Source organism: Leucopleurus acutus, assembly GCF_964270905.1.
Source record: "Leucopleurus acutus genome assembly, chromosome: 2".
Taxonomy (NCBI): domain Eukaryota; kingdom Metazoa; phylum Chordata; class Mammalia; order Artiodactyla; family Delphinidae; genus Leucopleurus; species Leucopleurus acutus.
In genome coordinates, this window is record NC_139143.1 from 85233295 (window position 1) to 85245897 (window position 12603).

Below are 12603 nucleotides of genomic sequence, written 5' to 3' on the forward strand. Positions count from 1 at the left end.
TTTTAAAGGACTGTACTTTATTCTGAGATTATGCCATTCCTACGTTTTTCTGTGAAATAGTAATACAAAGTAGTTGTTTTTAAAAATATCTTTACATGGTAAAATAAAAGGTGACAACCCTATATTAATCCATGAACTAGGTCATGAAATCTAAGTATAGGATACATTAGGTTAAGTTTTTAAGACTATAATGATATTTACAGCAGAAACTCTTAAGTAGTGGAGATCATGTAGCACACTGCTTTTCTTACTCAAAATTATACTGGATTTATATTTGTAAAGAAGCAGCACAGACTAGTGGTTAGGTGGCAAAGAACATAAGCTTCGGGGTCTAGACAGGCTTGGGTAGGAATTCTGCCAAATACCAGCCCCCCGCCCTCAACCCGGTAGCTGTGAGAGCTTAGGCAAGCTACTTAATGTCTCTAAGCCAGTTTCCTCTGCCTTAAAATGAGGGTAATAGTAATAGCCACTTTAAATGTTGTTCTCAGGTTTAAACAACCTGAAGTACACGAAGCGCTTTGTATAATAATAATATCTGGTCAATTATGACTGCTCAATAAATGTAGGTGATATTACTGTTATTATTTTATGTACTTCTGACGTGTATAAATCTTTATTACTTAGTATATAAAAATAAGACATTTTAATCTTTTGTAATACCAAAGTAGACATCTTAAGTCTACAATCCAAAGGAAGGAACAAGGATCATTCCATTCTAACTGGGTTAATACTAACAAATGGATCAATAATATACGATAGTCATATATTCAAATATATATTATGCTAATAAGTACATAATTCGAGGAAATATTTAGCTATTTTGATTTTTCCATATAATTGTTTATCCTCCAATTGTGTGTAGATGTGTGTGTTTCTCACACCAAGCAAACAGCTTACAAATATGGATGAAACACAAGGAAAACACTATTAATACAGGACAAAAATAAGATCAAATATAACTGCTCCAGCACTTTGAGAAATGATGGACACAACTTTGCTAATGGAGTAAATCAATATGGAATTAAGAATAAATATTTTCATTTCTCCCTAATTACACAGATTTCATGAAGGGGGCAAGATTTCAGAAAGACTCTGAAAGAAAAATGGAAATGTGTAAAAAACACAAAAACAGAAAAAGCAGTTAGAAAGAAGTACAGCCAGAGAGTATGACCAGGAGATGCACTCTCCTGGTCAAGTTAGGAGAGAAGAGGCAGAGCATAAATAACAGACAAGTTTTCAAAAAGGGAGGAAAGAGTCTTTAAAAGAAAAGTGTATTACCAGGAAAGTTACAATGAACAATTTGGACAAAATATCCTTGGATCTTCAAGCATGTGCAACTATTACAGTTCTTACTAACAGGAAACTAAAATTCTGAATTTTCAAGAATTTACTTACTTCACTAGAGCAGCTGCTTCCGGAAGTACATCAGCAAACGATTCACGGAATATGATTGCGTTTTTCCTTTTACAGTTCTGTATGACATCATTGGCAAGGTAAAAGAGATTCAAACGGTGGGGATAGGCAGCTGGAGATGACAAAAGACAATAAATAAGACCAAATGAGTCAATTTATACTTAGTACAACTTATTCCAAACACAGTGTTCTCAAACTGTATAACTGCTACTACAAGGATGGATGATGAATAAACAGACAAATGAGCTAATGGATCAAGTTACTGAACCTAATGCCTAAAAATCTTGACTGCTTCAGGTTAAGTTTCTGTTCTAGGTATTCCTTTAGTAAATTTCTACTTCACTTTGTATGTATTTGGCACTAAAAAACCCATTAACTCTGGAGAAGCTCAAATAAAACAAAACTGTTCTCCCAAACATTTGGGAAGATAAAAAATTGAGTTGAAGTAGTTCAATTTGTTGCAAAAACACCAGGGTTAGTGGAAGGAGAATGGGTTTTAGAATCCAATCAGAATGTGACCTTAGGCAAGCAAATTGCTTAACCTCCTCTACATTATTATTGCAGACAGACTCTTTTCATCAACCAGTCCAGATACACCTAAGTCCTCCCATCTACTGGAAGAGAGGCTCTGCTGCCACTTTCATCACTAGGCGAATGTCCTGGGAAATAAGTAATTTGAGCCCATAAACTCACCCACATCAACCTTTTTTAAGGTCCAGGACAGGGCCCAATCAATTTACTATCTGGAACCTTGAGCAAAGCCACCCTAAGTTTTATTATTATCCTGAAAAATTTTACTGTCCATACAGATGATTCATCATGTTTTCTAGTTTCAACCTCAAATGCAGCGACCTCCAAGAACCACTTCTTTCTACATTTTAAAATCACCCTTTCTGACCACAACCGCCCATTCCATTATATTTGTCCTTCAATTTCATCAAGATCTCAGTTCTTTATTTTCTCTAACTCACATATAGTCTCTTTTAGTACTCAATTCTTTCTCTACCAATTCCAGAGTCTTTCTGATCCATTATCAAAACCACTCATATCAAAACCTTCATTTGCTTTTCGTCCTCCCTACAATTTAGGCTTTCTATCACATGTACTCAACAAAATCCTAAATCTGGATCAATCTAACTGAACGACTTTACTGCACCTTTATTTCTGCCCCTGGGTTCTGCTGAAGAAAAATCATACCACCAGAAGTACTGAAACAATGTAAATTCAGTCCCTTCCTTCAGTGGGCCCTCCTTCCATATGTCTTTAATCAGCATCCTCTCTCATTTGCTGTAAGAGCTATTTCAAACTTTTACCACTCTTGTCAAGCGCCCTCTCTTACCACATTCTCACTCTCAGGAGATAAGCTTAATATGCTATTTCACAGAGAAGCAGAAATCATTAGATGGGAATTATGTTCTCTCAAAAAATGTACCCAGGGACTTCCCTGGTGGCACAGTGGTTAAGAATCTGCCTGTCAATGCAGGGGACATGGGTTCGATCCCTGGTCCAGGAAGATTCCACATGCCACGGAGCAACTAAGCCTGTTTGCCACAACTACTGAGCCCGCGTGCCACAACTACTGAAGCCTGCGTGCCTAGAGCCCATGCTCCACAACAAGAGAAGCCACCGCAATGAGAGACCTGCGCACCACAACGAAGAGGAGCCCCCACTCGCCGCAACTAGAGAAAGCCCACGCGCAGCAACGAAGACCCAATGCAGCCAAAATTAAATAAATACATAAATTTATTTTTTTTTAATGTACCCATACGTAAACCCATCCAGATCAATTTACCTAAGTCAGTTAAGATCTTTCAGATTAGGGATCTGAAAGAGTGTTATATACTCACTGTCTCTAATTTCTAGTAACCCCATAATTATAGGAGCTACCTTTTTTTGTACTTAAAAAATATGTGGGCTTCCCTGGTGGCGCAGTGGTTGGGGGTCCGCCTGCCAATGCGGGGTACGCGGGTTTGGGCCCTGGTCTGGGGGGGTCCCGCATGCCGTGGAGCAACTAAGCCCGTGCGCCACAGCTACTGAAGCCGGCGCCCTGGAGCCCATGCTGCGCAACGAGAGAGGCCACTGCAGTGAGAGGCCCGTGCACTGCAGCGGCGAGTGGCCCCCGCTCGCTGCAACCAGAGAAAAGCCCACGCGCAGCAATGAAGACCCAACGCAGCCAAAAAATAAAATAATAAAATAAATTTATTTTAAAAAATGCAATCTATCATGTGAGGAGGCTTATATAAATTATGCTATCTCATTTATGTTGCCATCACTTCACTCAAACAGCAATTACCAATATTACCAATAAACTCCAACTTATTAAACCCAAAGGAGATTTTTCTTTAATATATTTATTTTATCTATTTATTTTTGGCTGTGTTGGGTCTTGTTGCTGTGTGCCAGCTTTCTCTAGTTGCAGCGAGCGGGGGCTACTCTTTGTTGTGGTGAGCAGGCTTCTCATTGCAGTGGCTTCTCTTGTTGGGAAGCACAGGCTCTAGGAGTATGGGCTCAGTAGTTGTAGCCTGCGGGCTCTAGAGCACAGGCTCAGTAGTTAGTGGCACACGGGCTTAGTTGCTCCGCGGCACCTTCCCGGACCAGGGCTCGAACATGTGTCCCCTACATTGGCAGGCGGATTCTTAACCACTGCACCACTAGGGAAGCCCCAAAAGGAGATTTTTTTAAATGCTATTTCTACAAAGAACTATCATTTCCACCAGGCCTTGGCACACAGAATAGTGTGCTATAGTAATCCCTTTTTGTTTCTGTTATAATCATTCTCTTAGTTCTCCTCTGACGTCTCTAGCTCTTCCTCCATATATATACACAGGTGGACATGATAGGTAGGCAGCTCTGCTTGTGATCATCCTCCTTTATTTCTTTCTTTTTAAAAAATATTTATTTATTTGCAGGTCGCAGCCTCCTTAGTTGTGGCATGCAGGTTTCTTAGTTGCGGCACACGGGCTTAGTTGTGGCATGCTACTCTCAGTTGCAGCATGCGTGTGGGATCTAGTTCCCTGACCAGGGATCAAACCCAGGCCCCCTGCACTGGAAGTGTGGAGTCTTATCCACTGCGCCACCAGTGAAGTCCCCATCTTCCTTTAAATGTTGATGCTCCCCAGGGTTCTCTCCTGAGCACTCTTCTCGATTCACTCGTAGCATAGAGTTGTAAGATTTCAGGTTCAAAATCAGATAGTCTGTTCTATTCCTGGCTTTATCACTTATTAGCTTTAGGGTCTTATACATTACCTAACTTCTATATGTTACTTTTTTTTTCTTTGCAAAATGACAAACTCATGGGTTGTTATAAGAATTAAATAAAACAATGTATGTAAAGCATTTAGGACTGTGCTTAGCCAACAGAAAATGGAATGCTATCAGCATAATTATCCACATTTAACTACTACCACCTAAGTACCAATGACTCCCATATCCATAGATTTCATGCTTGGATTTCCCTTTACCAGTCAATGCACACATCTACTTCAAAGTCTCAGAGATACCTTGAACTTGGTTTTTCAATATTTTATTAATAATCTTCCTCCTCTTCCATCTGTTACTGCTCTTGTATTTAGCTAGAATTTCAGCAGTCTTTTTTGGCTCTTCTTCTTCCCTACCTGACCCTCACCCCCTCTTGATAAATCTCCAAGTCCAGCCAATTTCGTCTCCAATAACATTTTTCAAATTTATCCCCTCTTCTTCTCTTCCTACCATTGCTCTTTGCTGGGTCATCACTTTTGACCCGGACTACTACTGAAATAGCCTCCTAACTGGTTATCCTGCCTTGGACTTGGTCTTCTCAAATTTATTCTCTACATTGTTGCTAAATTCATCTTCTAATACGTAAACAGTATCCAACTATTTCTCAGATCAAATCTGTCAATGATTTCCAACTGCTTACTAGAAAATGCCCAAACACCTTAGTCTTCATTTACATTCTGGATCTTACCTTCTCTTCCAGTCTCATCTCTTCCCCCTTCAAATTCAAAATTCCACCTTTAATGAATTACTCACAGTTCCCAGAAACACACCTCTCTCTCTCTCACAGAACTTTCCTTTTCTATGATAACCCATCCTAAATAATCTTCAGTGTTTTCTACTCACCCACAGGAAAAAGTCAAAAATTTTAAATTTAATTCATGTCAGATTCTGACCCCTCTCTACCTCAACTTCCCAAAACAAATCACCCCAAACTTTTTTTTTTTTTTTTTGGCCATGCCACGTGGTTTGCAGGCTCTTAGTTCCCCCACCAGGGACTGAACCCAGGCCCTTGGCAGTGAAAGCTTGGAGTCCTAACCAGGAGATTCCCGCCCCAAAGAGACTCAAGGTACAGAGCAATCTGATGTAACTAATTTGTGTTTCTGAAATGGATATAGGTTTGGACTAGCCAGCTGTAAATGACATTTTTGGATCAACTGAAGAAATGTGAATGTGGTCTGGGATCAGATAAAATGAAAATTAACGGAAATGGAAATAAATCATCAACTGGGGGGAAACACAGTAATTACAGAATGATCTCATGTTAGGAAAAAAATCTGTGAAAGAGATCAGAAAGAATAAGGAATTAAGTTTTAACAGTACTGATCTCTATTTTTTTCACTTTTGCTTGCCTGTATTATAATTTTCTGTAATATATATTTGCTGCTTCCATTATTGATTAAGGAAATATAATCGCTTTTGTCCAAAAAGTTTAACTGGTTGTCTTAAACTAATTTGTATTTCAGCCTGGACCTATTCTTTGAACTGCAGACTCAAATATCCAACTTCCTACCCAACATCTCTCTTGGGATATTTAATACACAGCTCAGACTCAACGTGTTATATTCTGATCTCTTCGTCTTAATTCTCTCCACCTATAGTCTTCTCCATCCCAGTAAATGGCATTTCTTCTGTGGTGGTTTTTTTCAGCCCAAACTTGGGTCATCCTTGACTCCCCTCTTTCACACTCTCTATCCAAACTCACAATGCAGATCTCAGTAACGCTACCTTTGAAATATATACAGATTTAGGAAGTTACAAATGCAGAAAGAAGGAGGTTAGAATAAACCCTGTGGTGCTGGACTGTAATTGGAAGTCTTGGTATGAATTCACAGTTATATATAGAAAACATATGCTTATTCAAGAGATAAAAGTTAATGTCACTATTAATGAGGCAGATTGACATTATGTTCCTCCAAATATATGTAATGCTTTAAGAACACAGAATCACTTCTGTGGTATTCCTGCCCAAAACTGCATAACCTGAATCTAAAAACAAAAAAACAGACAAACACAAATTTATGGATTATTTTACAAGTCACTGGTCTATAGTCTTCAAAAATTTCGGGGTCATGAAAGATAAGGAAAGACTAAAGAACTGTTTCAGACTGAAGTAAACTAAGGAGACATGACAACTCTTAACAAATGACCCTGGACTTTTAAAAGACCATTATTGGGGCTTCCCTGGTGGCACAGTGGTTGAGAGTCTGCCTGCCGCTGCAGGGGACACAGGTTCGTGCCCTGGTCCGGGAAGATCCCACATGCCGCGGAGCGGCTGAGCCCGTGAGCCATGGCCTCTGAGCCTGCGCGTCCGGAGCCTGTGCTCCGCAACAGGAGAGGCCGCAACAGTGAGAGGCCCGCGGACCGCAAAAAACAAACAAACAACAAAAAAAAAGACCATTATTGGGATAACTGGCAAAATTCAATTAAGGTCTGTGGATTCGATGGTGGTACTGTATCAGTTTTCATTTCCTGGTTTTGGTGGTTGTACAGATGTTACATAACAACTGTTGCAATGTACTGAACTGTGTCTCCCCAAAATTCATATGTTGAAGTCCTAACCCCCAATGTTACTGTATGTGGAGATAAGGTCTATGAGGAGGTAATTAAGGTTACGTGAGGACATAATGGTGGGGCCTTGATAAGAAGACACGAGTGTCCTTATAAGAGACATCAGAGGAACTCTGCCTCCCCCCAAACCCTCCTCCACCACGTGAGGACACAATAAGAAGGTGGCCATCTACAAGCCAGGAAGAGAACTTTCACCAGAAACTGAACCCTGTCAGACCTTGATCTTAGCCTTTCCACCCTCTAGAACTGTGAGAAAGTAAATTTCTGCTGTTTAAGTCACACAGTTTGTGGTATTTTGTTATGGCAGCGCAAGCTTATTGATACAACTATATAAGGAAATGAACTGCTTTTAAGGACATTGAAGTATTAAACAGGGCATCATGTCTGCATCATACTCTCAAATAAGAATGTGTGTGTGTGTGTGTGTGTGTGTGTGTGTGTGTGTGTGTGTACATGTATATGAAGAGAGCAATAAGAGATTAAAGTAAATATGGTAAAACGTTAATTACTGGGGAATCTGGTGAAAGGCACACAAGAGGTATTTGTAATATACTGCAGCTTTAAATTTGAAATTATTTAAAAATAACAAATTTTTAAAATACATAGACTCCAACTATTACTTATCATTGCCTCCTGGTTTAAGTCATATCATCTTTTGCTTGAATTAGCCTCTTGACTGGTCTCCCTGCTTCTACCTTTGCCCCACTTCAGTCTAGATCCTTTCAAAATATAAATCTGATCATATTATTATTTTGCTGCTTTAAATCCCTCCAATAACGGCTCTCGTCCTTACTCAGGGTAAAGATCAAAGTCCTTACTATGGCCTGTAAGTCCTAAACAATCTGACCTTGCATTATCTCTCTGATCCCCAGTCCTGGTAACCATTCATTCCATTCCAGCCACTCTGGCCACCTTGCAACTGCAAGACCTACAACACACCTGGCATACTCTTGCTTCAGGGTCCTTTGAGTTCCCTGCTCCCTCTACTTGGAACATTCTTTTCCCGTATAATCTCATGGTTTACTCTCTCACTGCCTTTAAATCTTTGCCCAAATGTCACTTTCTCAGTGACTTTCTGTATTTCCGTGACCAGGAAAACTGCAACATCAAACCACCAACACTCCTATCACCCCTTGTTTTTTCCACCCAATATACTATAATTTACTTACTTTATCTTTTGCCTGTCTCCCCCAATGAGGACAAGGATTTTCGTCAGTTTTGTTTAGTGTTGAATTCTCACCACCTAGGACCATGCCTAACACATAGTAGGCTTTCAGTAACTATTTCTTGAATAAATAAATTAGAAAAAAGGAGAAGGAAAATACAAAGAAAAGAAAAAGTACTCATAAAAATGAGTACTATAGTCTTCTATTCAGTTTGGTTAATAATCCCATAAGGTAGCTGGCTTCTGAGTACCTACAGAATAGATAGGGACCAGACTTCCATCTAAGATACCGTTAGGTACTTTAATTAGTGCACAATTTTAAGAATTAATCTTTTGTCTTAGGTACTGATTTTAGAACCCGAGTAAATGACTTCAATGTACACTGAAAGAGCCACATCTAAGCTAAAAAATTCAAAATGGTCTCTCAACATTTGTGAAGTATCAACTCAGAAGTTCTTTGAATAATTTGCCACTAGGAACATTTGTTAAATATTGTTATATATAATTATCTAGAAATCTACTAAATCCAAACATTCCCTAACTCTAAACAGAAAACTACTCAGTGTTATCAATGATCTGTAAAGAGCCAAAAGAAAATCAGAATCTAAATATCCACCAGTAGTAGAGTTGACAATCATTAATCAAATATGAAGACCATACAGAAAATAGAAAAATGGTTTACATATTGAAAGTGGAGAAAACAAAAAATATGTCAACCTTGCCTCTTGCTTCCCCTTACTTTCTACATTTAAGTCCTGTTAATCCTACCTTCTTATTACTGCGTATTTCTGAATTTAAGCTAAGATTGTTTATAACATGCACATTTTATATACCACCAAGAAATTTTAAAAGTACTTCCAGTTAGCTGAATGAAACCATCAACTGTAAAATACATACTGCTTTCAAACATGTTAAAATGTGAAAAGACGATGTACATCCTAGAATTGATGAAGTACATTAATTTCTAGTTCATTTTTTCCCTCCCCATTTCTTTTGCCACTACCCTACTTCAGTTTCTCATCATTACTACAACAAACTTCTTAATAACTGATCTCTGTCTGTAGTTTCAATGCATTCTCCAGACTGCTGGGAATTAATCCCACCAGTATGCTTGTCCCTGTGTACAAAGATATTCTTGCAGCACTATTTCCAAAAAAAGTCTGGAAATATCCTAAAAGTTCTTAATAGGGGCTTCGCTAGGTAAATTCTGTTACCTCCATCTAGCTGAAAAGTATGTAACTATTAAAAAACTTGTTTTTAATAGTTCATTTTATAGTTCATTTAGAACTATCTCCAAGATATAAAGCAAAAACAAGATATAATGGGTCTGGGCTTCCCTGGTGGCGCAGTGGTTGGGAGTCCGCCTGCCGATGCAGGGGACGCGGGTTCGTGCCCCGGTCCGGGAGGACCCACGTGCCGCGCAGCGGCTGGGCCCATGAGCCGTGGCCGCTGGGCCTGCGCGTCCCGAGCCTGTGCTCTGCAGCGGGAGGGGCCGCGGCAGTGAGAGGCCCGCGCACCGCAAAAAAAAAAAAAAAAAGATATGATGGGTCTACTTTGCTAGTATATGTGTACAAAAAGTACAAACAAGCATATACTTCATATTTATAGAGAACACCTCTGGGAAGATATATAAGAAACTGCTAACAGTGATGCCTCTACAGAAGGAAACCAAGGGATCAAGAGAGATAAAGACAGTCATGACAGAGGAATTCATTTTCTATCGTACACTTTTTGGAATTTGGGCATGTATTTACTTATTCAAAATAATACATTAAAAATTAAAAAGAAAACACTCCTATGCCACTACATTTTATGTCCTTCCTCAATACTGCTAAAGCACCTTGTATATAGATACTGTACTTTTTCACTTGGAATTTAAAACATCCATTTAAATGTTTCCTCATCAGACCATGAGTTCTTTCAGCACACTGGCTTGGTAACTCAATGCCAATCAACTATTTATCAGGTATACAATTAATATCTTCTATTGAATAAATGAATACTAACCAAAGCCTCCCTTCTAAAATCATCCCCATCCAGGCCTCATCTTCCCCCCATGCTCCAAATTATCTGTTTCTCTCTCTTATCAATTATCCCCAAATGTTTTGGGGTCTCCTAGATAAAACCAAGCAATGATCTAGGATGTGAAGGAGATTGAACCTTTTACTCCTGTCCCTTGTTAACCAAATCCATCTTCTGTAAGTCTATATTACAGAGTCTTAAACAACAACCCCCCACATTGCTCTTTCATAACATTTACTCTTTCAAGTTTACCCTGATTTCACTAATACGAAAATGCTGGTGAAAAGAGGAATATCAAATAAATAACGTAATCTGCCCCACCTTAGTGCTAAGGAGAGTCCTGTCTCAAATACATACAGCAGAATTCTCATTCCTTTCAGAGGATGGTATAGCAGAAAGAAGACAGAAATTGGACTCAGACATACATCAATTCAAATTTTACCTCAATAACTGAGTCATGACCTTGACTAAAATTATATGTCTCTGAGCCTTTATTTCCATCCTTAAAATGAATATAATAGCTCAAGACTTTGGAAGGAATAAATAATATATGTTAAATGTCTGTTTATAGTACCTACTAGAGAACAAGTCAAATACTTCACTAACAGCAGTTGTTTTCTCCCAGTTTTCCTTCCCTGTAAGCTAGTATATATCAGGTGAGTATGAGGGGAAAATGCCATTTGATTAAACTAATCTAAATTAAGATATGTAGGACAATAGTTTCTTTCTCTTTAACCCTGGCCTCTGAAAATGGGGAGAGAAAAGGCTATTTTATTCTTAGCTCCTCCAATTCCAGGACTCCCTTGCTCTATTCTGGCTCCTGACATCTAGGAGGCTTGTGAAACATCTAGGTTACAAAAAAATCAGAAGCGGAATCACTTGGGAACCCTAGTCTTCGGAGAAGTCCGAGGGCTTCAACTCAACCAGTATTCTTCTCAGCTGACCTCAGAAACGCTTGGTTTGTCTATAGTAATACTAAATATAGAAATTTATATGAGTTGTTTAATTGCTTACACCTAATAACTATGCAGAGTAACTATGTACATATCATTTAATAAGCGAAATGTTTTAAAAAGTTATTATAACCAAAACTCTGTTCAGGAACAATTCAAATGTTGGTTAATTAAATAGCCAAGCTGTCTGTTCATGGATTTTAAAAAATGTTCATACTATTTCTTCCATCTAAAATGACATTACTCTTCTCCTTTCATTATTTGAATTCTCATCTCAAAACCCAAGTCAAAACCCTGGTCCTCAAAGACAGCTCTTGAAACCACTTCCATCTTTCTTAACTCTGAACTTACACTGCTCTTATATTTAACATCATGTACTGCTTCACACATTAGCTTTTCCTTGGCTTGATTGTAAACTCTTTGAAACAGAATTATATCATTTACTTCTCTTCCATCTTTCATAGTGCTGAATACAAACTAGCCATTTATTATGGTTTTGTTGACTGACTGCCTACTTCCATAGTCTAACTTGAGGCCAAAAAAGCAGATTATTCCTTTTCATCTTCAATGACTATGAGCACAACTATTTATTATTTACATTAACGAAGGGAAATACTAGTGTGGCTAATCCCAACAAATTAATTCCCAAAACATTTCCACTGTACATTTAGAATATATCATATCAATTCTTTTAACAAATTTATCTTGGTAATTATGTACTTAAGTTTATGTCACAATAATCTACCTTACTCTCCACACCTGATACTTCTCTAACAGAGAAGGAAGAGAGATGCCACAAGATTAGGAAAGAGTAACTTGTGAGAAAACAATCAACTTTTTATAACCAGGGTGTCATATGATATTTCAACATCAATGTCACCACCACCACCAAGAAAGTATATGTGAAACCAAGAGTTATAAACTTATACATTTACCAAAAACTTAGAGGAATTAATTTCCATAACACTTTCATAATATGTCAGCCAATCAGCTGTCAAAGTCAGGTACTGTGCCCTTTTTTCTCCATCTATCTAATAACTATAGAAAAATTTCCAAGAAGCAGTATAATATGGCCTGGTGCAGCAGTTCCCAAATTCTGGCCATAGCCTGTGATGAAATTTCCATTGGTTTGCAGAGAAATGAGAAAAATAAGGACATAGCAGCTTATTTTTCCTGAAGCAAAATGTATCCAAGTTAAAGAATGGTTCTCTATTATCTTCTTCC

The 12603-nt window shown here is 38.4% G+C and overlaps 1 protein-coding gene across 5 annotated transcripts in view; it reads right to left on the bottom strand.

Annotated features, from left to right (window-relative positions):
- Window positions 1-12603, bottom strand: part of RPRD2 (regulation of nuclear pre-mRNA domain containing 2) — an 84134-nt gene that overhangs the window by 46227 nt on the left and 25304 nt on the right. For all 5 annotated transcript variants that reach the window (XM_082832704.1, XM_082832703.1, XM_082832705.1 and 2 more), the window contains exon 2: window positions 1396-1525. In XM_082832704.1, the coding sequence (XP_082688830.1) occupies window positions 1396-1525 (130 nt within the window). The remainder of the gene's footprint in view (window positions 1-1395; window positions 1526-12603) is intronic.